Source organism: Copadichromis virginalis, linkage group LG4, assembly GCF_057382275.1.
Source record: "Copadichromis virginalis isolate Kocher_CV1m ecotype Utaka linkage group LG4, C_Virginalis_male_GT1.1, whole genome shotgun sequence".
Taxonomy (NCBI): Eukaryota; Metazoa; Chordata; class Actinopteri; order Cichliformes; family Cichlidae; genus Copadichromis; species Copadichromis virginalis.
Genome location: NC_140621.1, coordinates 20,496,800 through 20,522,523, shown reverse-complemented (window position 1 = coordinate 20,522,523; position 25,724 = coordinate 20,496,800). Strand labels below are relative to the sequence as shown.

The 25,724-nt window shown below is 42.9% G+C and overlaps 1 protein-coding gene across 4 annotated transcripts in view; it reads right to left on the bottom strand.

Moving 5' to 3' along the window:
- Positions 1-23,377, bottom strand: part of grid2ipa (glutamate receptor, ionotropic, delta 2 (Grid2) interacting protein, a) — a 31,566-nt gene extending 8,189 nt beyond the window's left edge. For 2 of the 4 annotated variants that reach the window (XM_085454122.1, XM_085454123.1), the window contains exons 1-13: positions 22,939-23,377; positions 21,302-21,555; positions 20,879-21,211; positions 20,644-20,798; positions 11,612-11,887; positions 10,534-10,619; positions 10,385-10,454; positions 9,713-10,009; positions 3,960-4,111; positions 2,414-2,575; positions 1,855-1,961; positions 1,579-1,726; positions 404-735 (exon numbers count right to left, since the gene is read on the bottom strand). In XM_085454122.1, coding sequence (XP_085310248.1) covers positions 404-735; positions 1,579-1,726; positions 1,855-1,961; positions 2,414-2,575; positions 3,960-4,111; positions 9,713-10,009; positions 10,385-10,454; positions 10,534-10,619; positions 11,612-11,887; positions 20,644-20,798; positions 20,879-21,211; positions 21,302-21,555; positions 22,939-23,020 — 2,454 coding nt within the window. In that variant the 5' untranslated portion in view covers positions 23,021-23,377. The remainder of the gene's footprint in view (positions 1-403; positions 736-1,578; positions 1,727-1,854; positions 1,962-2,413; positions 2,576-3,959; positions 4,112-9,712; positions 10,010-10,384; positions 10,455-10,533; positions 10,620-11,611; positions 11,888-20,643; positions 20,799-20,878; positions 21,212-21,301; positions 21,556-22,938) is intronic. The other 2 variants (XM_085454124.1, XM_085454125.1) reach the window with 2 other exon arrangements.
- Between the last annotated feature and the right edge of the window lie 2,347 nt (positions 23,378-25,724).

The window sequence follows — 25,724 nt, the reverse complement described above, 5'->3', positions numbered from 1 at the left end:
GCTGGATTGAGCAAATATGACATGTTGTACTGCAAAAATAAAAATATAAGCAGATAACCTACTCCAAAATAGGAGCCAGAGGCATGAGACAGATTGACCTATACAACAAGAGAGACTAAACTGGTAAACTGTTGAAATCTTATATTAAACAAACTGGGGAAACATGTCCCAGCATCTTTTATTACAAACACAGAACAATGTCTTTGTGTGTCCTGTGCTTTGTGGCCACAAAGGATTTAACAGGCATTTTATTTTTTACTGCATAAAGCACCTTGTAGAAATTAAAGGAGTTTTGATTACTGTGAAAAGTTAAACATTAGTTTTCCCAGTAGCTAAACAGTTACTCGATGATAATTTCATTTCAGTGCTTTGCAAAATTGGTGCAGTGTTAATGTGATTCTACCTCTTCATAGTCGTTTTCAGGAGTCAAGAAGTCATCGACAATTGCCACCCTCTGTCCCAGCTGCTCGCTCAGTGCATCCAGAAAGCGGTCCGTGTCTTCAGAGCGAGGCGGTTTGGAGAAGGTGTAACGGCGCTTGCTGCTGCGGTGAGCAGGGGGGCTAGACGGGTAGTCAGGGGGTTCTGGAGGTGAGGGAGGGGGACTGTCAAGGCTGATGTAAGGGTTGGACTCCCCACTGGTCTGGCTTGTTAACCCTGATGGGTAGAACTGGGATTGTGGGGGGCTGGGGAGAGGCTCCGGCCAGGATGTATGGGATGAAGGGCCTTTGCGGCTACCTAGGACAAGGAAATAATATATTGTAATGATGACAACAGAATCTTGGCTTTCTTAATTATGTTGAAATGTAGCAGTTAAAAGAAATGTCTCTTTAATGATACCTTGCAGTCAGTGAATTATGAGAACAAATACAAGTAATGATTCTCGTGTTCATATTACATACAGTAATTACATTACTATCAGAGAAATCTAATTTTTGACTGACAGGTGTACTTAATGGTGTGTTTTCTAGTTCCACATCCACCATCACCAAATATGTATGCAGCTCAGTGTTCGATGACAGCACTTTGTTACTGATGTAAAATTTTTAAATCGTCAGAGCCTAACCCAGTGTGATCCAGATTTAATTTGTGAGGACTGCTCTGATCCTTCCCACGTGGGTCATAAAAAAAAATAAATTAGCCCTTGGGAAAAGAATTTTTTGAGGAGATTAAATTTTGTATTTGTCTCAAACCTCTGCTCTGCTGTGTATTTATGTACAGCAGGAAAACAAATCTGTTCGTTTAACCCAGGATTTTTGTATATATTTCTTTTTCTGCAGCCCTTTTTTGTCATTCCCCTTCACTTCTATGTTTTCCCTAAAATCTCTCTCCCTCACACACACACACACACACACACACACACACGTTACCTAGGTGGTTGCTAGGTAACGTGACAACGCCCCAATAATATGTGACACCGATAAGAAATTTCAGGGCTCTAAGATGTACCTGTGTGTCAGGTTTGGGTGCTCAGCTCCTGATCATATAGGAGGTTTTCATGATGTACAGACAGATGGAGATTTTGTGTATTAGAGTAAGATTCCACTCCAGCTCCAAATGCAAACGTCTACAATCAGCTACCTGTGTTAAGGTGTATCGTAGGGGATGCCGTGCGTGACGGAGGGTCCAGATCCAGCAAACTCTCAGGGGCAGGAGGCGGGCGACTCTTCAGAGACTTGGACCTCTTGGCTGAATACATGTTCTCCAGTTCAGCGTACACTGCTGACAGCTTACATGGTGAAAATGTGCAAACGAATATATAAATATATATATACTGGTTTGAGAATTCTTATCCTAACTCTTTAATTGCCATTATTATATGCATCTTGTCTCATTAAAATGGGCATGGCTACGTACATTAGTGAGGTTGTTGGGAGTTTCAGGGAGAGAGGTACCATCCCCTGACTGTCTCTCTCCTGGAGCTAGCCTCATCCCCGTCTCCAGTAATGGCTCTGCACGGTGGCCTATGATAACACAACCATTGGAAGAACTTAGACTCTTATGAGTGAGATAGACCCAAATATAGATTCCAGCTTTGCATGTGTTGTTAGTATTTGGGCTTTGGGTGGCTTGTGAGTTAGTGAGCAGAGTGAGTGAGATCAGCAAAGAGATATACTGGATTTAGACTGATGTTACTACATGACTGCATGGGATCATGTTAAATACATTAAATAATACATTAAATATGCAAATGTAAAAGCATGTAGTGATTTCAACAAAACTGTTCATATAAAAGAAGCTTGAAGAAAATTTAATTCTGATCAATAAGTGAATTTAAACAGGACCGTGTGGACAGGCACAATGATAACAATATCAGTGCTAATGGCGTCATGATCATGATAGGAGTCAAGCGTGCCGAGGTGGTCGGGGTGTTAATGTTGCTGCTGATGATGACAGAGACAGTAAAGTTCAGTACCCATGCCCAAGTGTGTACCAATGACCAGGTCATCAGAGCTACGTCCCCTCACACTGCTCCTGTACGTGGTCCCTGTCACCCTCATGGAACTGCTACGGCGGTGGGGCTCAGGGACAACCTCGGGCTCCGGAGGAGGGGGAGGTGGTGGTGGTGGAGGTGGAACTGGAACACACACACATGTATTTGCAATGCAGGAGTGTAAGGGGCTGCAGCACCTGGGTTGATTGCATTTCACCGAACTAGCGATTCTATTTAAGATCCCCAAAAATGACCCGTGATTATCGTCAGGACATACGTCTCTGCAGATTCTCAGTCATCCTGGTCATAGTAGTCCTAAGAGCTTGAAACGAAGTCGACTGACTTCTTTAAGTTGTTTGGAGATGTTCAAGAAGCTTCTTCGGTTCTTAAACCAAAAGATGGTGAGTCCCACAAATTGGAAAAATTGGGAAACTGTCTCTGAGGAGGTGGTCATTATGCATCGTAACATGAGCCAAGCCAAGCCATGAGTCATTGCTACCAGAGGCTTCGAATGAAACCACAGTGAGTGGCGTATCGATTCTCAGCCTTCCTATCATATGACCTGTTGAGATCACCTGACACAAGATGTGAATGGGGTTGAGCTGCCTTAGATGGAATCTCAAAAATGCATTGTAGGTGGCTGACAGTTGGTGTCGTAAGCATCACCTCTGTTCAAAGATGGTGATTCACAGCGGACATAGATGACCTCTTTTACTCCTCTTCTCGGTCCAAAATGTGAGCACTGGCATCCTCAAAAGAGTGACCTTTGTCCTTTAGGTGCAGATGTACAGATGAATCTTGTCCTGTCGAGGTGGCTCTTCTATGCTGTGCGATGTGTTTATGGAGCGGCTGCTTGGGTTCTCCAATGTAGAGGTCTGAGCACTCCTCGCTGCACTGCACAGCATACACTACATTGTTTAGCTTGTGTTTGGGAGTTTTGTCCTTGGGATGAACCAGTTTTTGTCTGAGTGTGTGGTTGGGTCTAAAGTGCACTGGGATGTTGTGCTTCAAGGGAACTTTTTCTGCCCGATTCGTCCCGATCACCCCAAGTTTGTGTTCCAGAGGGTGGTGGGAGTCAAAGAGTAGGTACTGGTCTGTGTGGGCTTCCAGTAAACTTCAATGTTGAGGCTTCCATCCTCCGTAATACAACAGCACAGCCAGAAACATTAAATTATTATCTTTGTATTAACTTTGCATCTTCCCTGGGGAACTTGTGAAGGCTTTGTGTTCTTGAGTTTTGATTTTGACCCAGGTGTCACTGATGTATCTGTACCAGTGGCTAGGTGCTGTCTCTGTGAAAGAGCCAAGAGCTTTACTTTCCACTTCCTCCATGCAAAGGTTGGCTGCAATGGGTCTTGCTGGCAGTCTCCACTGCTTCATTTGAAGTTATGTGAAAAGTGAGACCACATCAAAGGACACTGCCGTTTCATTAGAAGAGTCTCCATCTCACACACAAACACATTTTCATAATCCATATGTAATACCAAGTGTCATAAAAATGTAAACTACAACAAATTTGTGCACTTACCTGGGGATTTGTATCCAAGAAAACGTGAAATCTTGCTCTGGCAGTGCTCTTGCTCTTCATACGTAAGCAGCTGGTAAACAAACTGCCAGATCACCTGTTTTGCTGGAGTGTCCAGCACTGGGAACACATCCACGATCAGAGTGTCAACATTCCTGTCATTGAAGCACAGGCAACGGGACAGAGATCACCTGGCTGTCCAGTTAGAGGTCAAAGGAATTAGAGGGTAACAGGAAAATTTGAACTCAGGTGTATGGCCATCATCTATGTAGTTGGCCCAAGTTATTGAACTGAACTGAAATCCAAACCCACAACTTAATTTGCTTCTAGCTGAGCAAAATACAACCATATTAATATATTACTAGCAATATTATTGAGTCACTAGCTTTCTCTGTCTCCCCCTTATACAGTACACAATCTATGGTCTCTATTAGGGGTGCAACGATACTCGTATCGATATTGAACCGTTCGATACAGTGCTTTCGGTTCGGTACGCATATGTATCGAACAATACAACATTTGTAATTTATTTTATCAACTTTCCTTCTGACGATGCTGTCTGTGTTGAGCGCTCAGTGAATCTGCGTTCGACTACTGCCTAGGCTGCACTGTCGAGCGCAGATCCACTAAGCGTTCAACACAGACAGGATCGTTAGAAGGAAGAGCGCAGGGCAAGCTAGCGAGACAGAAGTTAAGCTCTCCTTGCAACATGGCAAATTGAACCTCCCCCACCCTCATTCAGATCTGGCATTTGGAATTATTTTGGTTTTCATGTGACGTATGACCCTGAAGGTAAGCGCATCATGGACTAAAGTAAAACAGTATGTTGGATGTGCCACGCAATGCTCAATTACATGGGTGGGAACTAGTGCGTTAGCGCAGTTAGCTTAACGTGTTGGCTGTCTAGCCCCATGCAGGGGTAGCTCGTTAACGGAGATTTGCCATGTTGTGGCGTTAACGTCATTTCAACGAGATTAACGCTGACAGCACTAGTGGGAACACAACGAATATGACTGCACATTTACGCCGACATCATCCTAGTGCAAAGACAAGTGGAAGCAGACAAAAACAACAAGCATGCATGCTACAAACTTTACCCGAGTCATTTAGACAGCCGTTAGCACATGATTCTCCTTATGGGGACCTGATATGTTTAATATTGTGGCGAGCTCAGACAAGGTGGAGACGGAGGTGTCGTTTGGTCTTGCTTCCAGGGAGCACAGCCGTTTATTGACATCTGCAGAAGAACACTGCTGCTAGCTAACTGCTCAGCGCAACCGCACAGCAACAACAACACACAGAGCGCCCTCTGACCCCGGAAGGACACACCGTGGCAGCGAGAAGGCGTCACCCGTCACTATGGCAACATAAACAAAACATAACTGTACAAACAGAACCCCGAACAGCCCTGACCCGCTACATAGCCCCCACCTAAGGGGTCAGTCGTCCCCGACGACCCCATTACCCCACACAAAGTCCTGCAAATGTCAAGGTGCCTTCTTTTGGCGCACCGGCCGGTCACGACCGGCGGGGGAAAAGTCACTCGGGTCAGAACATGGGGTGCCACCATCATCCCACTTCTGACACCAATGTGGCGAGCTCAGACAACGAGGAGACGGAGGTGTCGTTTGGTCTTGCTTCCCGTGAGCTAGCCAGGGAGCACAGCCGTTTATTGACATCTGCAGAAGAACACTGCCGCTAGCTAACTGCTCAGCGCGGCAACCGCACAGCAACAACAACAACAACACACAGGGCGCCCTCTGACCCCGGAAGGACACACCGTCGCAGCGAGAGGGCGTCACCCGTCACTATGGCAACATAAACAAAACATAACTGTACAAACAGAACCCCGAACAGCCCTGACCCGCTACAATATGCTGCTGAGAATATAGCCCAGAAGAAGCGTATAGTATAGCTTTTATTTTGGAAAGAGCCATTTCTCTGTAATAAACTCTCTTTTCCAAAGATGAATGATTCCTCAATCAGATACAGGTGTTACCGTGCCAGATCCGCGGCCCCGAACCATAGTAAGGAAACCTCTGGCAGTTACTTGAAGGTTCCGTAACTGACTCGTAGCCGGGTGTTGTGCCAAAAAGTGATTGTCTGCCAAAAACTGATTTCCGGTATTTGCCAAAAAGCGATTGCTCATATTTAAAGTGCTATAAGTAACTTGTTGGGCTATAATATGTTAAACATATGTCAAATGCATCCCTTATGGATGACATAAAGTCATCTTGAGCCACAAACAACATTCGTGTAGCAAGATACAAGCCGCAATCAGTTTTTGGCAGCGACTTTTATATAACCTTTATTTATGCAGTAAAAAAAATCTCATTAACATTAAAAATGTATTTTGTAAGAGTAAGTTGCCCAACAGGACAGCAGAAATGGCAGCAAATATTACAATAGTTCTGTAAAAATATTTTAAGTGGGGATAAAGGACCGGATTGGTTATAATGTAAGTACAAGTTGTAAAGATACTTAAAAAACAGATAATGTTTTAATTCTTTATGTAACCCCTTTGTATCCCCTGTTCACCGAAGTCTATTTACGAACATACGTAAAGATATTACACATAAAAAATACACAGAAACACTGGAAATCTGTTTTTGGCAGACAATCACTTTTTGGCACAACACTGGCAACAGCTTACTATACAGGTCAACTCCGCTAGCAAAAAGATCGAAGGAGGCGTAGGAAACTGCTTCACCGAACTTTATTTCTTCTCTAAGGCACGAACATATGGGGCGCCGTTTGTAAACTGAAACATGCCGAAATTAACAGCAACATTTTTAGTGGGCTGAAACAGTTTACTCACCGCGAGCATCGCCGACACAACTCTGGCTGTTGAGGGAGTTATTATATTCCTTTTATTTGTTTTCTTTTCGTCTCTTCTGTAGCTAACCGTTACCTTTTCCCCTTCTCCGCTCTCTCTCTCTTCACACACACACACCAGGCAGTCCCGCTACACACATCCCGAATACATTTCCCATCAGGCTTCATCCTTAAAGGGCCATGCCTGTAACACAGGGCTTGCAAAATCGCTAGCCCGACGTCCCGGGGCTAGCGATTTTTCCAGTCGGGCTACCAAAATCTATCTCTGCCCTGCCCGTCGGGCTATTGTAGGAAGAAAAATATATGTCAATGCTTTTGCATTCTTTCGGAAATGTAGCTGGGTAATTATGTCATTGGCATCAGTGAGCCACTGTCAATATGTGACATATTGAAATCGCGTTTGAATTTGCGTTTGTTTTTTGCTTTCACTTTGCAAATGTCCAGGTGCCTTCTTTTGGCGCACCGGCTGGTCACGACCGGAGGGGGAAAAGTCACTCGGGTCAGAACATGGGGTGCCACCATCATCCCACTTCTGACACCAATGTGGCGAGCTCAGACAAGGTGGAGACAGAGTTGTCGTTTGGTCTTGCTTCCCGTGAGCTAGCCAGGGAGCACAGCCGTTTATCGACATCTGCAGAAGAACACTGCCGCTAGCTAACTGCTCAGTGCAACCCCACAGCAGCAACAACAACAACACACAGGGCGCCCTCTGACCCCGGAAGGACACACCGTCGCAGCGAGAGGGCGTCTCCCGTCACTATGGCAACATAAACAAAACATAACTGTACAAACAGAACCCCGAACAGCCCTGACCCGCTACAATATGCTGCTGAGAATATAGCCCAGAAGAAGCGGATAGTATAGCTTTTATTTTGGAAAGAGCCATTTCTCTGTAATAAACTCTCTTTTCCAAAGATGAATGATTCCTCAATCAGATACAGGGCTTGCAAAATCGCTAGCCCCGGGACGTCGGGCTACCAAAATCTATCTCTGCCCTGCCCGTTGGGCTATTGTAGGAAGGAAAAATATATGTCAATGCTTTTGCATTCTTTCGGAAATGTAGCTGGGTAATTATGTCATTGGCATCGATGAGCCACTGTCAATATGTGACATATTGAAAGCGCGTTTGAATTTGCGCTTGTTTTTTGCTTTCACTTTGCAATCGTGCGAACTGTGTATAGAGAGCGACAGCACTGATTGGTGAGTGATGATAATTTGCGCACCAATTCCTCTGACATCGTCTTATCAATCGTTAGCTTACTATGCAAACATGACAAGTGAAATCTCCCGCAGCAAGCTTAAACATATGAGAGGTTGATCGCGCAGAGAATCGCTGAGCGTTATGTGTGTGTGTGTGTGTGTGTGTGTGTGTGTGTGTGTGTGTGTGTGTAAAAGCAGCAGGATATATATTTTAGTTCTGCTGAGCCAAATAAGACAGGTCAGGGTGAAGAAGTGACAGCCAAAGAAAAGCTTACCACAAAACGGAGAAGTTATGACAAATCAGACTATAAGGCAAAAAGAAAGTGCAGCTTTATGGTTTCATGGACAAAAGAATTTCTGTGGCTGCAATATGACGAGCTAAATAACCAGGGCTGCACATAAGTGGTCCGCAGGTGCGCATTCGCTGTGAAGAAGAAAAAAAAAAACCGCGCACAAGATATGAAGTTGCAACACGTGTTTGCATACATAAGATTTTCTGGAGGAGGACAGACATTTGTTTAGAACTCTTAAAGATGTCGAAGAAGCTCCTTTAAGCAATTACTTTGGTGTTCCTCCACCTCCAAAGAAATGTCACAAAAGAAGCGCGTATTCTCGGAAAAGTGGTTGCAGGTGGTGAGCTGGCTTCAAACAAATGATGAACGCACAGAGATGTGGTGCGGAATGTGCCGTGAAAATCCCACTCTAGCGGACAAAAACAGTGCTTTTTATATGGACGCAAACGCGCGTTGCAACTTCTTATCTGGTGCGCGTCTTTTATTTTGACAGCGAATGCGCACATGCGGACCACTTATGTGCACCCGTGTAAATAACATAATGTTCTGCCGGGTGTGTTGTTGGTTTTCTCTCGATTTCTGAGTCGACAAGCGCCTTTGTTACTGGGACCAGTCATTTTAAGAAAGGCCCCCATTAGAACCCATGAGAAATGCAAGAAATGCATTATTGCTCAGTCTGCAATATCTTTCCCAGAACAAACACCAATTGCAAATAACATACTAAAAATAAACCTGAAAAATCTGTTTAGAACAGCGTACTATGTTGCAAAGAGTGAACTACCACTGGCAAAATTTAGCAGTCTTTGCAAACTTCAAAAAGCAAATGTCCTAGATCTTGGTTCCACTTGCCTCTTACCTGTGACTTCAGCGGAAATTTCAAATTCAGGATCTGACACAGACTGATTCAAGTCCTACACAGTTCTTACAAGTTCATAGAAATTTCTGTTCAATTAGAACCAAGTATTTGAGTTGATGATTGTAATTTTTATACAATGTTGTAATTTGTTTTTCAACAATTTTTTGATTAATGTTTTGTTTCCTTTACAATATTATACTTTAATGTATAATATTGTAAAGGAAACAAAACAGGAAACAAAACATCAATCAAAAAATTGCTCTCTTTTTTATTCAGGCTACTTAAATTTACTTTGGGCTACCAGGGATTTTGAAATTTTGAGAGCCCTGAGATATATTTATTTTTTTAATTACTTTTGTTTCAGCAACATTAAATTTAAAAACTGTACTTTTGAGTTAAAATATATATTTATAATTTTAATAAATGACAAATTAAAAAGGCATGAACATTTTTTTGTATTGAAAAAATATCGAACCGTGACACCAAAGTATCAAACCGAACCGTGAATTTTGTGTATCGTTGCACCCCTAGTCTCTATCCATACTCTCCTTTTCTCCCTGTGCTTTGCTTACCTATGCTGGAAGAAGTTCTCCAATGCTTTGCAGATTGTGTATCTCTCCTGAATGGTCAGCAGGTGCTCCAACTGCTGCCCAAAGGTGCGACCCTGAACCCTGATACTGGGAGGCAGAATCTCTGCCACCCACTGGAGGGAGCTGAGCACAGGAGAGCGGGCCTGTTCTGTAGGAACGCCGCCTCCTGCAAGGTCCTGCTCTGCAAGGGTAAATGTAGGCGGCCCATCCTCCACTACCAGTGTGGGCATGGCACCGCTTCCCTGCAGCATGGACACTACCTTTTCATGGGAGGAGGTCCTGCAGGCGGACAGATGGTATCCAGGATGTCAAAGGCATTTCTACCAGTTATTTAGTAGAAAAGCTAAAACTTAATATTTAGTGATGTCACTACTACTTATGTCATCCAAATAACCAGTAACCAATGAATGAAAAGTTGCTTTGGGGGGTACTTTCTTGTCATATTTTGTCTTACTTCAGTCTTGTAATATATTCAAAGGCTCCAAATTTTACAAATGAAAAAAATATCTTTAACAGTGGGATCATAACAACATGTTTATGCTAACGTCCTATCACTTTTCTTCTTTTTTATTTCTTTACAAGCAAATTGCTTTAGGATTTGCACTGTTTTATGCAAAAACATGCAAAGAATATGTGCAGTTTATGCAGTTCAACCTCATGTCCAGTCCATTGAGAAACAGGATGCGGTCTCCTGGTTTTAGACCGGCTTTGTCTGCAGGACTTCCTGAAGAACAGAGAAGGAATGACAGACAGTTTACCTATATGGAGTTCTTATTGAAGTCCATTATCTGCTTCATTCTTACCAGGGATCACGGAGTCAATCCACACTGGAGCATGGCCTCTGAGAGTGAAGCCAAAACTCATGTTGCCCTTGCAAACTCTCACTGTCCTAAAGAAGCAAATTTAAGCTTCAGTTAACAACCATACTCAGAGCTCCTTTGTTGTAAAAGAAAAGCAGGTCACCTGAAATAATCTATCACATTCAGGGGCTAAATCAGCACGACTGTAGTAAATATTAGAAAACCGGTTACAAGAAAGCCCTCTTAAACTTTTAAACATCATTAAAATAACATCCAGTGGACAGAAACTGTTACAATAAATGGGGTAAAGTTCATTAATTGTCAAGCTCAGTGAATGTAGCCTTGAGTCACATAACATAGTTAAACATAGTTCGTCTGCCTTTTCTGAAAGAAGCTGAGCAGACTTCCATATTCAGCACACTACTTTAAATTCACATCCTGCATGAACAAGCCTACTTAAATATGGACAATCTGTCCCCAGGGAGCTGTATAACGAGGAGATCGGGAGTGTCTTGTGGCGGTTTACTCCCATAACTTTAGCAGAAGGTGAAAGGGTGCTTAAATCATGTTTAAAGGTGTTTTTCAAAAACCTCTCAGCATTAAATCTTTAAATGAGTTTATATGAGTGGAAAAGCGAATGACGTCAATTCATGATGAAAAACGGCATCACTGCAGGAAAAGAGAGCAGGCGTGACTGTCCTAATAGGTTTATGTCGCCACTGGTTTTACCACTTAAGGGTCTATTTTTCACTGAAATCCTACATGTTCCAGTTTAAATAAATTCCCTGCTTACACAGAGACGGCGGTTCAGGCAGTTTTGGGGATTTTTTTGGAAAGGTGCAGTGATCAAACATAGGAGGATAGACAGTTATTTAAAGAAACTGGCATCTTGAAGACTAAAAATGACATATACTGTGTAGCTGAAGCCAGCACACTCTGGAACTGATTAAATGTTAGCAGAAAAAAATCCAAATTTCTTATACTGCTCATTATTTTTGCAGAGGTGGGACTTGTGCACCTCTATCTTTTTGCTCTAAATAAACTTTAAGGAAAACCAAAATCATTGTTACTTCACACAGACCTGCAGTTTGTGGTGGTGCCACTGGAGTGGCCAGCTATGAGTGACGTGGTCTTGCGCATGCCTCGGGCAGGGGGTACCACACCTTCCTCTGCGTGGGTGCGTGGCACTGAGCTGGCGCGGGTGGAGACAAGAAGGCGTTCGGGGTGATCTTCGCTTCGGCTACGGCGAAGGTGGCTGCGGCTGGGGTCACTAAAGCTGCGCCCCTTCAGCCGGCTCATCAGGCTTTGGGAAACCACTTCGTCAAAACGCTCCCGGTGCTTCTTGGGAATGAAGATCCTGACAAACATTGTGGGATCAGAACAAACCCCAGAGAGACTGGATAAGCTTTTACAGCAAAGGAGGAGCAGTTTCCAGTTCAGCTTCTCTTGTGTTCAGTCAGTACCCAGCAATCTTTTTTTTTTTTTACATTTGTACAAGAGATCAGTATCATATATAATAAAAACAAGCAGTATTTCACCCTATACCTTCCAAACAAAAATCATATTCTTTATACTAATGTCTCAAAACATCTGTTGTCCGAGGTATCAAAACTGCAGAGGGATTCTTGTTCTGATTACGTATTGCTCCAACAGCAGGATCCACTTAATTGGCTTAAAAATAGTTCAATCCGTATCATCTCATGGGAGTGTCGAGGCAAGCAGAAAGAACTGGTCCAACATCTGAGTGTGTGTGTGTGTGAGATTTTCGTGAGAGTTTGCATGTGAGTGAGAGAATGAAAGAGAGAGACGAGCTTTGTTGTGTGATCCTGTCACATTAGCGGCTGCAGGTAAAAGTGTTCAGTATCAGTGACAGCTCACTGCTAATATACGAAATGTGAGGAAGCTCAGTGCCAGAGCCACCTCTGGGAGAAAGCACTTCATTCCCCCCCTACTACTGGTATTTTGCCCTCCCATCATCTACTCCAAATGTGGGTTTTTTTCTTCTTAAAGGAAAAGCAAACCCTCACATCAAGTTGCCATTAAATTTAGTGTGTTAAAGGGTGTGTTATGAGGGTAGTGCACCCAGTTCCCCCCGATCTTTTGTATGTTTCATGCACAGAGATTAAAAATAACAAAACAGAGTTGTAATTTCTTTTTCAAATAATGAATCAAGCCAAAGAGAGCTCGTATTTCAGATGCACAACCTCTCAGAAGCTTTGCGTGCATCAAAAAACTTGCTGCTATTTATTTGATACAAATTTCTCCCTTTAATGCCTACATCATGAACCTGATTTTTTCCAAACTGCACAATACATTTTTAAGCAATACACTGCTAAAAAAATTAGCCAAATATAGCAAATATATTTATGATATATGGAAATTATTTTCTTAATTTGTCAGAAGAACACCCTATTTTCCAAAGATTTGAATTTTCTCACAATTATTTCATGGTTCAGGCTTTGAAGGGTTAAGATCTTTAGCATCAGCTTTAAACACTGATAAAGAACCATTTTCTTACGGTTTCTACTCACACCCAAACCTGACATTTGCCACTGATCTTTTTAGATTGCTTGAAATGTCTGGTCCCATTAAACTGTCTTAGTCTTAGTGCTGTCTGCTGGTTTATATTTGGCCAATTATCTGCAAGAACAAGAAAAATGCATAACAAAGCAACAGAAGTGACCTAGAAATGGAAGAAATATTGCCAATAACTGTTTTGGAAAGTGTTCTATCGTGTGCTCCTTCTTTAAATATAGGGCGCTCCTCTGTTACACATACGCGTGCACCTCCCCGCCACCTTTTCTCTTTTGCATATCTTCCTCCCCATCCTGCCTACAAAATGATGCTCCCTCGATTCTCAACACAACTCTCTCTATCTCTCTAACTTCACCGTGAATCTCCCGGGTGCTTCCACTGTTGCAGAGCAGGAAAGAGTGCTTTGTTTTTTTCAGAGTGCACCAGTTCCAGTGTGGCTCCATGTACACAGCATAAATTCTGATTTAAATCGCAATAAGGCTCAGCGGCGCACTTTGGATTTCAAAGCTGTCACAGTGATTTTAGAGGTACATTTGGGAATATCGTTAGGAGGCAAAGATTAGATTATTCTCAGTTTTGTAGTTTCTTAAAAATCCTTGCTTATGTAGTGTGTTGCCTTCATACCAATATCTTAAGATGCAAAGCTGAGGGAATATAGATATTCACTCTCTAGAGAATTATTAACACAAAGTTATGACTCACTTAAACTTAAAGGTTTTTACAAGTGCACACTGATATACACCAGACCATAGCTTTAATTAAAACCAACCTGGAACACTGCACATTGATCGGTATCCAAAACCCAGCTATGCACAGGTGTTCCAAAAATACAGACTGAGACTTTTAAAACTTCTATAAATGAGGTCATGCACTCCCAAGCTGTATGTTAAACCACTACCAACATCCAGTGCTCATCATCCACAAGAACAAAACACTCAGTTTAATACAGTCTCTACTTTTGTACTGTTGGTAAGACTTGTGACATTTATTTTGCTTACTGGTTGCACCTGCAGCTTTCATACGGTTTATTACATTTATACAAGAACAAACCTACAGTACACTTGTATGTATATTACAAGCATAACTCAAAGAGCACAAAGCCAGAAGCACTGCAAAATTACAGTTTGCTTTTCCACAGTGTCTCCTGGTACAGAAATTATTCCACCTTGACTCAAACACACTCACAAATACATATGGGAACTAACTGCTGATTCGCTGTATGTTTTTCAACCTCATTAACACTTAATGACTCTCGTGGTCTAACCCAGCCATGGACAGACTCGCAGCATCATCAGGTATTTTCCCTTAACTTGAATAATGGAAAAGCAGTCTGGATGCTTGCAGTCTCACTGACATAAGACCAAACCCATGAATACACAATGCACTTAATTATAGTCACTCTTATGCAAACCTTCTTTGTTTCACTGAAGAAAGACACACTAGATAAAGCAATGCTGTACATTTTTTTTCTATTCACTGATGTCAAAAACTGATTTATAACTGTCAGTTACACCCATCATCAGGGAAAAATGGAAACATGAGTGAGTGAGTGAGTTGAGGTGGTAAAGTTGCTTCAGTGACTATCAGATAATTGGTTTTTCATGTAACCAAACAGTGTAGTATGCCAAGTGGCGTTCCCCATGGTGCAATCACGGGCCCACATTAACTTTATCAAAAGAAGCTCTCTTCACATACTTCACAGATACAGTGTTTATTAATGCACAGAACATTGTTGAAGACTTGTGTTGAGGCTCATCTGGAAAATGTAGCTGAAATACAGAGTCTTTACAAAAGATTCAAAGACTGTAGTAAATACATGTCCACTTTCACCACATCCATAAGGTCTTCCTGTTTCCTCCTGCCTGGCAGGTCTCTATTCAACATCATTTGTCCAATATATTCACTATCCCTCCTGTGTATTTGTCCAAACCATCTCACCCTTGCTTCTTTAACGTTGTCTCCAAGTCACACTACCTGAGCTGTCCCTCTGATGTACTCATTTCTATTCCTGTTCTCTCCTGGACAGACCCAATAAAATTTCCTAGCATCTTCAACTCTCCCTACCTGTTTTCTTTTAGTGCCACCACCTCCAAACCATACATCATAGCAGGTCTCACTACCATCTTCTAAACCTTCCCTTTCCCTTTTACTGCTTTCTGTAGCATGTTGGGACAACCTCCTCAGTGTTATCAGTGACAAAAATTCTTCCATAGGTAATGCTTCATCCACCTAAATTCATGTTAATTATGAACCCAAAAAGGTGTGTATGAGGGTGACAATGATTAAGTGCACTGTGTATTCATGCAGCAAAAAGTCAACTCTTCCCTGGAGGGCAGCAATGTGTTATTCTGTAACACCAGATTGCTTGGTACTGCTATTCCAAGGACCATGCTCCAGTTATAAACAGCAATACATAAGAGAAAACAGTATCCATCCAAGCCAGCAGAAAGCCAGAGTGAGTGACAAAGAAAGAAAAAGTAGGAAGAAAAGGAAAGACAGACAAGCAGGAGCTGATGAAGTAACGGCAAAAAACGGAAAAGAGACTGATATGAAGACATGAGCTGTAAAATCTGATAGTGTCATGAGACTAGGAAAGAAAGAAGGCAGAAAACTAGAGCTCTTTCTAGGCCAGGGTCATATAACTATTGGGAATGAAGTTGTATGTTCTGCGCTTACACCCTATGTAGGCCATTCAACTTTCCTGAAAAACAGTCATACATCACCATGGTTCCCCAGACAAACGGAGTTGGGGGGAAATACAAAACAGAATGGGGCCAGTTTTTACACGTTTATCACATTTCATTCTGTCAGTTATTGGTTTCTTTTGCTGTCATCGCCTGTACTCCCTCTCTACATCCCTGTACTGTAACTCCGCTGAAACAATCCGACCTACGTCAAAGAAACTTCTACTTGTAAAAAAAAAGAAAAAAAGTTTAGCTTAGCCAAAACAAGTGAGCAGAAACTTCAAAGCTTCTCTCCAGTGAAGCTGGATGTAGGCCTTGGGATGCCCTCAATTATAAGGAGGGCGAGATAAATCTATAATTAGGTCTGAGGGAGGGGTGGATCAAGGACATGATGCACAGAGGGATGAGTGACAATTGCAATCAGCTGGGAAACTCAGTGCAAGAAAACCATTATTATCATCATCATCAGACCCACTTCTGATCAGCTAATTTAACAGCTGGGCCAAGTATGAATCTGCAAATAGGAATCACACTATGTGACACGGTGAAGTTAAAATAAAGAGTGAAATTAAAAAGCCTCCAAAAGAAAATGCAAAAGTGGTTGTTGGGAGATGTCAAACTGAGTTTTGCTAAAATCTAGAGGTTTTCTCATCCCAGCTGGAATCTGATATTTCTAGTTTTGACATTTTCACATGCTAACACAAAGTGTAAAATTGATCATCATTACACACCTTGATAACAAGCCCACCAGATATAGTTGCGCAGCAGCGCTCCAGCAACTTCACATACAGCTCAGCACAACAACACAAAGCACAGTGAACACTGTTCTGAGATCAAACAAAAAGTGCCATACCGAAAGTGTCTGGAAAGGCTCCTATCCCTTCCCATGGCTCTTCAGGGCTTTGAGGAAGTGTCTGAGCTCAGTTAAGCAATGCAAATGCCTTCCCTCTGTCTCAGTTAGTCCCCATCTAGTTTTGAACAAACAACTCTCCCGGACAAAGGAGAAAGGAGAGAAAGATGAGAAACGCAAAGGTGTCCTGGATCTCAAAGGTGCCTGCTGCAGGCTCGGAAAGCAGCCAGATGAAGAACGAGACCAAATGAGAGAGAGGGAGGGAGCAATCTATAAGAGTGGCTGTGGTTTAAATCCTTCCACACCTCCAAAACATCCTCAGGCAGCATCATTAGCTCTTCTCCAACTTCATGTTTGGGGGAGCACTCTTTGTGCCTTCCCATCCTTTATCCTCGTCCTCCACAGGCACCAAAAGACAGAAGCAAAGGCTCGAGGTCAACACAAGGTTGTCTTCTTGGTCTCGGTTAAAGGATAATCCTCAGTATTGACTTGTCCATCATTCAGCAGTGAGAGGTAGTGAGTGACAAATCTTCTCTTCCCTCAGTGGAGGAAAGAAAGAATGACAAGAACAGAGGAGTAAGTGAGGAGGGAGAGAGGAGAGAAGTGGAGAAGAGTGTGGAGCCCCAGTGGAATTTCATAGGCAGGTCAGCACAATGAAACTGTAATGTGCATAAGTGAACATGCAGGAAGTTTGGCAGTTGTGACTGTGTGATTCATCCCTATTCATTACATGTATGCTAGGTAGGAAATGTATCCAAACTGGTGCAAAAACTACCAGAAAAGACTGATTCATAAAGCAGAAGCTGAAAACATTTTGGCACTCAAACACAAAAGGATGTGAAAGTCTAATTAAGTCACACCTTTGAAGTCTATATATGGATGCAGTGTCAGACAAAGGCTGACACTTCACTATACTCACAAGTTATCAAAACACTGCACAGCCACATGAACAAAAGAGCTAATAGGTACTCCCAGCTTGTCGCTAATTTCAATTGTTAAGCACTTGCTGACCCCTGGGCTTTACAGCATTTAAGAATTGACACCGGCAAGTGCGCCAGAAACCTAAGAGAGACTTTATTAAAAGAAGTAGGCTGCTTAAAAATAGAACACATCCTTTGGGAGGAGGGGAGGCGAATCAGCGATGGGGACAGAGGCAGACTGAGCAGCGTGTGGCCCAGCTGGTCAAGTTTTCACAAGGCGGACAAAAGAAATAGTTTCATGAGCTGTTAAGCACACCTCAGATCCTCTGACACAGACCCCTCATTATCAGAGGGTGGGTGGAGTGTTCTCACATTCGTGTGTAAATGCATGTGCATGAGTGTGTGAGGGCTGTCGTAGTAAGTAACAGTGATTGAGGGACACAGACCGGCAGATTGGGTGGCAGAAGGAGAGCAAACACTTGATTCTCCGCGCTCAGAACGACGACACAGGCACCAGGCTCATGACGGAGCACACTAATAATCGTATATCTTGCTGTCGGGCATCTTAATTCCTTAGTCAGCGGCTTGGATTCCCAGTACAGCTTTTCAGATCACTGCGATTAGGAGTTATAGCACAATCAGTATACTTAATGAGACAAAAAAGGCATTCAGTATCAGCAAATTCAGGCTAGGGTAACAGCTCTGAATAGCTCCGTCATGCTGATAAGTTAAATGCAATAAATGGGGAACACAGTTTACTAGTTAGCACCAAAATGCATCTGAAGTTTTAAGAAAGGTCACAAGCAAATAGCTGAAATTATGACAATTCATTGTGAGGGGATCATGCACTCAATTTTGTGGACCTTGTTCTAATCTGGAGATTTTTCACTCAAAACGAGCAATGTAAACCTCATGGTTTTAATAAAAGATGCTCACTGGAAAGTCAAGCCTATAAACTGCAGTCAGAGGGCTTTTTCATGGGGAACCATGAAAGTCTGAGCAAAATTAGCTAAGAAGACATTGCATTCATATTACAAATTTCATTGTCCACAGAAACTGTTTACATCGACCAACACAACGCCTGAGGCACAGCTCCTGGAAGCACAACTCCATACGGCTCCCACCACAGACAAACTAAAGATTCAGCTGAAACATAAAGACCTTTCTTCTAAATGTGGAATATAAAGTTTATTTTTAGCCTTTCTTGAGACTACAAACTCAAAAAAACCCTTCCAAATCTTTTTTTTTTAGCTGTAGGCAACATAACAGGCAGACACAAAGACAAAAGCGTGGAACGTAGCACATGTACATCAAATCCTTTCAAGGTTATAGCATTCCTGATTCAGCACCACAGTATGGAATTGTGGGTAAAAGAAGGTAGAGTTGATTTTTTTAAAGACAGACTCAAACAATTATTGTTAGAGTTATTGCTGAAAGTGAGAAAAACAGCTCAACAGTCCTCAGTCCTCTATGGGTGCAGCTAATGCATAATTGATGGCTCTCCTGTGGACAACAAACATTGCAAACCATTTGTTTTTCCCAGGCAGCTTTCTAAGGATGGAAATGAGCCATCAGTGCTGTGAGACAGACATCTGTGTTCAAATGAAACTGAGACGGCTGGACAGCAGCTTTGTTTTTTTAGCTGCAGGTAGAACAGATTCGTCACCAAAAAAAAAAAAAAGAGGCACAGGGAAAACTCATTTGATTGATTATGACAGCCGACTTGTTACAGAGTGCTTTAACAGCAGTGCAGTTTACTTGATGACCAATCAGAAATGACCACACACGACAGATGCCAAAGAAGGCAAACTCAATGACCAGTTATATGCTGAAAACGCTCTGAAAATTAATCGTGACAAATTGTTCGGTACTCACCTGAGACAGCAACTCATAATGTTTCCCAGTATGGAACTTCAAAGCCACGACTGTGTGGATGGAGATTGAGCATCTGCATGTTTCACTGTGTGTTACTATGTGTGCAAAATCTCATCCACCGGCAGCAAACTGGCTGTAGCAGCTAAGAGCTGTATGCAGAGGAGGGAATAAAGAGCATCCAGTAATGTGATCCACACAAAAAACTGGTGCGTGTATCAAAGAGTGCATCACAGCTGACAGGGAGATGTGGGAAAGAAAGAGACCAAGCGAGAAAAAACCAGAGTGAGAGTGAAGTGAGCAGAAAAGACAGAGAGAGCGGAAATGCAAGCGTGTGCAGCTGTGTTGTGGTTTGGGTTTTGATTTTCCATTGATTGCTGAGAAGGAACAATTGCAATATTCGGCGGTCACACTTCTAATCATACGCTTTTTGCATACTATACCTGAGGTGGGGGGGAAACAGAAGAGTGACATTCAAGCACCCAAGAGCAGTGTTAGACATAAAAGAAACTTATTTATGTGTGGTTTTGACGTGCCCCTGACACAGTAAAATGCTGAATGAGCAAGCAAGAGGCAGGGTACAGCAGTCACACAGCACTGTTCACAATAACAATAAAATAAATAAGAAAATGAAGTGCCATAATAGCCAATAAAAAGGCACCGTAAGACACGATGAAATAAACAGGTCTTTTAAAAATAACTGAATAATAATGATTCAATAAAATTCCCCGTAAACTGGGGAACAACTAACAAATTCTGAGCCTGTGAAGACAGCGAGCAGCAGTGTATTTTGTAAGAAGCTGAGATAAGAAAAAAAAACTGGCTGTTTAGTGCTCTGTATGTAAATACAAGAATTTCCTGAAACATATTGGAACCAATGTAAAGACTATAAAATGTGAGTACGTGAGCTTGCATTTTATACAGCTTGGAGTAGTGAAAGAGATGATTATAATCCAAGTCTAAATACTAAATATCATATCAGGTTTGGCTTTGGTCTGAAACCAGATGTAAAAATGATCAGAACTGTGTTGCACTGTGAGTCTCCCCCTCATTGGTATTCCAGGGACATCTAAGTACGGGAGGAACAGTTTTAAGAAACTCCCGTTTTTCTGAGAAAGTGTTGTTAATCACTGCATAAGAAGAAGTAAATCATTGAAGCCAATCTTCTTGAAAGATGCACATGGCATTTAGTCAGGCTTGTTTTACCCCCAAGTCTCTCTCTGATTGCATATCTGGGTGAATGAATAGCTACCTGACACTGTCAATCAGTTGCTGATGCTCCTCGGTGATCAGAATATCAGGCAGGGCCTCAGCCAGGCTCTCCACATCCCTCTCAGCAGCGTACTGCTTTAGCACCTCAAACAGCTGTTCCTTCACATCTGGCTCCTCTCCTAACACTTCCTCCACCTGACAGAGAAAGAAAAAAAGGCATCATTAAATATGTTAAGTTTCAATTCAAAACATGCAGAAAAATGATAGAAAATTACTTTTTTATTGAACTCCATGGCCTTGTGGGCCCGGCTCTCCCTGACGCTATCACCGCTCTGTGACAGCACCCTCATGCTGCTGCTCAGCCGCTTGGGTCGACGAGCCATGCTGAGCACACCCAAACGCAGAGGTCGTCCCTGAGCTGCTTTTATCATGGCGGCTGCTGTTTCGTGGTGCTTCACTGGAATGCCGTTGACCTCCATGACATAGTCCCCTGCCTTGAGGCCACTGCGGCCAGCTGGACCATTAGGCATGCAGTCCTCAACCATTAGGGGGCTGTCTCCCACAATGGTGAAGCCAAAACGGCCATCTGGGCCAGGGTTGATGTCGATCTGAGAGGGCAAAAAATGAATAAAGTTTGCCACCTTTGCACCGTCTTCACCATTGTAGAGCTGAATGTGGGTTATTGACTTTCAGCTGACCTGTTCAATCCGTGACACCACCCCGATGCTCGGTGGGACCGTCTTGAGGGTCTGAGCCAAAGCGATCAGCGCCGGTGTGCTGAGGTTGGTCACATCCTGGCCCTCTATGTCCACCACCTGGTCACCGGGCTGTAGGCCAGCCAGGTAGGCACTACTGCCTTCTACAACAGACAGGATATAGCTGGGCCCAGTGCCTCCAAGTCGGAAGCCAAATGCCTCTGGCCAGTTCTGATTGGTGGCTGGGAGGCCGAGGTCTGGATAACAGAGAGAGAAATAAAACTTGGAGAGACGCAAAGAAATAGCTCATTTATACATTTCTTGGGCGGAATTAGGTATTAACAGAGCAAAGCCTCAGACTCAAAGATGGTTATATCAATAGGCACTTTACGAAGGGGTGAAACCATCTCTGCTTTGCTGCTTATCGCATGTTCTGAAAGCATAAAAAGAGCATTGCTAATCTGGTCCAAAGCTCCTAATACAGTGGAGGTGGTTGCGAGCTGTAGAATAGAGGTCAAACCGACTGTTTAAATGGGCCAACTGAGATATGGAGCTGCTTGTAGCTGTAGCAGCAGGTGCACTGGTCTATTTAATGAAACTGCAAAATTTCAAGGCACTCTCTCTGTTTTAGAAAGATTGACTTTTAATAAACCAAAGGAGGTTATTTATGCCTGCTGCTATCTAGCCCACATGTCAAACCAGCGACCTTCCCCTGGTCACTGGCCTCATTAAGCTGCTGTAGGTCTCCCAGTAGAATCACTCGTCTTCCACAGCCATCCGAATGCATCGAAGATATATGTAGGACATTATTGGGACTGTTTAGTGCACTTTGACTTTACGTGTAGATGCTTTTATTTTGTTCCAAAATCTCTGTCTATGTTCTTGTCTTTTGCAGCATCCATATTTGTATTTGTATTACAGTGTTGCTTATTAGAACCAGCTAATTTGTACATAGTTGTCATGTATGTGGCCAAGATTGAAAACTTAGATGCAAGTTATTTGATCAAACAAGTCAAGCCAGTGCCGCTACTCCATGAAAAATATAAATTATGACATCATGATCCCAAGGCAGAAAACCGGAAAGGAAAACACATTAAAAAATATTTACCAATCGCAACAACCAGCACCAAAGAATTGTTTTTCTTCTTGCAAATGATTCGTCTTGTAAAGACACAGAAAAGAAAAGAAAGAAAGAAAGAAAAAAGACTAATTAAAAAGCTCAAATTCTCTGCAAGCCTTTGTAAAGTAATCTGAAAATGTCAGACTCTACTTCAAAACAAGACATAAAAAAACAGATCTTACCAGAGCACAGGGATGAATATTCAGGGCGGTGAATACAATACATATATACAGACTCAAAAACCCACAGAGTTTGATCTCAGAAACAAACAGTAGCTGATTAAGGCTTTAAAACAGACTGGAAAATCGCTACTACTGAGATGTGAATCGTAATCTTCTCTCCCTGCAAGAACATAAGCGGCACTATCGAGACTTTCTTGTCCTCTTCTCTCCGGCTTGTGACACAGATACACATCTGAGCTCCAGGTCCTTTTAAAGCTTCCCTCTTTATCTGACTTCCACTAGATGAAACACCTCGGGAATAGCATAAAAATAATTATCATTCTGAGAAATAGACTTACAGAAATCTTTGGAGGCACTCCGAGTTCCCGACTTGCTCTGGCGCAGGGAGAAGCGGCCCTTTCTGCTCAGGAAACGCCTCATCCTTGCCCGGCTTGCGGCAGGGCACGTTCCAGCCAGCCTATCTTCACCCCCAGCTTGGGGGCTGATGCAGCCAAAGAGTGTCCCAGGACACCCTCACGCTGCTCCTCACCTGAGCTCACTACCTCCAAAGGCTTCTACCCACGTAAGTAAATCAAGTGTACCTGAGAGGTCACATTTGGAGATTACGTAGGCCAGTGCCTCCCCCTGTTCTCAGAGAAGTAGCAATCTGAGGCAGTGGTGGTGGAGGCTGGAGGAGAAGGGAGAGTGTCTGAAAGTCAGGTTCTCCATCCTGGGTGAAGCAGCCTCAGTCCAAACCCTGTGGCTGACGATCAGGAAACTGGGACATGCACACTTGGTCCTGAAATGGTTATTTGCGAGAAAAGGTACAGCAAAGCCCCATTTTTCTATAAATACCTTTCTCTCTCTCACTCCCAGCCTCTCTCTGTCTCCCTCTGTAGCTCATGTGCATGAGGCCCTCTCAGAGGGCTGAGGGATGACCCAGAAACTGTAGAGTATGAGCCAGGGACACGTCTCTGATTATAGCATCTGTGCTAACCTTGCTACTGGAGCACTGGTTACAGAGATGGAGCCTACAGATAGGCTCAAGGTTATACACACATCAAATACAACAGTGGTTTTTTGGAGGGTTTTTTTTTTTGGCTAAGCCAATCATCCACAGTGAATTTGCCACAAGACCACAGGGCTAATGGATCAATAGATCCAGTTTGTCTCTGTAGGAATTATGACAGAACAGCGGTGCTTTCATGTTCCTACAAAGGAGCCACAGCAGTGGATGCTGTGCTTTACCTGCCAGGTGTGTATGCTTTCAAAACAGGTAGGATTCCCAAGACGGCAGGTGGTGTTCACTCTACAGCAGTGGTAGGCAACCTTTCTGATGACGAGTGCCATCTAAAGTTTCCTCAGAAGTCAGTGTGCCATATGATTGCATTAGCAATAAATTTAATAGCGCTCTATATTAATAGTTACACACTATATAGAACCACTTTATAGAATTATATTTGTTCGCAGCTATCAGCAAATAGTTATCAGCTATTTTGAAACAAAAAACGACTTTTTATCCATAACAGCAAATGAACTGTACAACAGAAAATACAAATGCTATTTATGGTCTCCTCACAACAATGATAAGAAAAATAAACTGAGCCAATATGGCATGTCTGTTAATACACTCTGATCTCTGGTCTCCCACTCAGAGACACAGGTCTCCGAGTGTCCAGCATTCAGACACTCATGTGAGAGAAAATCTGCTCACACAGATATGTAGAGCCAAGTACTGTCAATAAGGCCTCTGCAATGTTCTGAAGACAGTTAAACTTGTCAGGTAGTGATGCCCAGCAGGTAAAAATGCAAGCTCCATGAACACACACAGCTATGGATTCCAGCTGCTTCAATGTTGCATTAACTGGCATTAACTCAGCCAGTTAATGCGAGAGAAGTCTAGCTGCTCATTAAAGATTTCTGGTTTGATCAGAAAATAAAACATTGGTCCATACACCTGAAAGTCACAAAAATGCATTGTGTCTGGAGTCTACGGATGTATCCGTGTATTTCTTCCTTCCCTTATAACTTCCCTTCAACTCATTAATGTCACCTAAAGGGTAAACCTGTTTCTCCATCACCTGTTCAGCTCTGATGATTCAGTAAGGACATCTCCTGGTTTCATCTTCATGTTTCCCTCTCAACATATATCCAAACAGACATCATGACCAGCAGCTTTACAGCTGTGGCTCCAGCAAACATCAGCTGATACTGGAAATTAATATTAAATCAATTCTAACAACAGCTGATCAAGCTTAAACATGCTGCTGTTGTTTAGCGCGACATCCGCTGGTTTCCTCTTTCTGGCGCAAGGCAGGCAATAAACAAACAAGAGAGAAAAGCCGATCAGCTGATCATTGATCAGTTTCATGATTGAAGAAGCAACAGGAGAGGGAGGGGAGAGGATGAGAGAAGAGTCAGTCACGGGACAAACTGTGTTCCTTTTCACCTCAATACCAAACGCGTAATATTTTCTCTGAATACGGGACATTCCGTCTTTTTACAGGACGGTTGGCAACTCTACTAACCTTATGAATAAAGTTCACTATCAGTAACATCATAGCACCCACCCAGCTGCAGTACCAGTTGTTGTAACTGACTGTAAAAAGTCAGCATAACGAAAATAAACTCCACTTAAACTTGGTTTATATCTGACCCAGATAGACTACAGGTCATAACTTCTTACCTGAAGTTCAGTTCACACTCGGACCGGCGGCCGCCTAGGGGCTCTCCTCTTGCCTCCCCTTTCCCTCATCCACCTGCTGGCCTCCACCACTTGCTAATGTTACTGAATCTGAGGAAGCTCCGCCATAGCCACCACCAAACTACTGAGTTATTTTTATACACCGGCCAGCATCTGGCCAATCCACCATCTTTCATTGTTTATACCGTTACAAAATAAATAAAATAAATCATCGGCCCATAAAAACGGAATATCACCGTCGGTTAACCCTTCGCGTGCCAGCCGTGGCACGCGTGCCGCGCGTGCCTAGGGTTGCCGACCCCTGCTCTACAGCCACATATACACTTCTACAACAAAGAAATAAGAACTAATTTAAGACCATAAAGTAAAATGACCAACAACACATTATTTTAGTCAAGCAGCAAAGACACAAAGTAGAAGCATCAGGAGTTTTTCCACTCA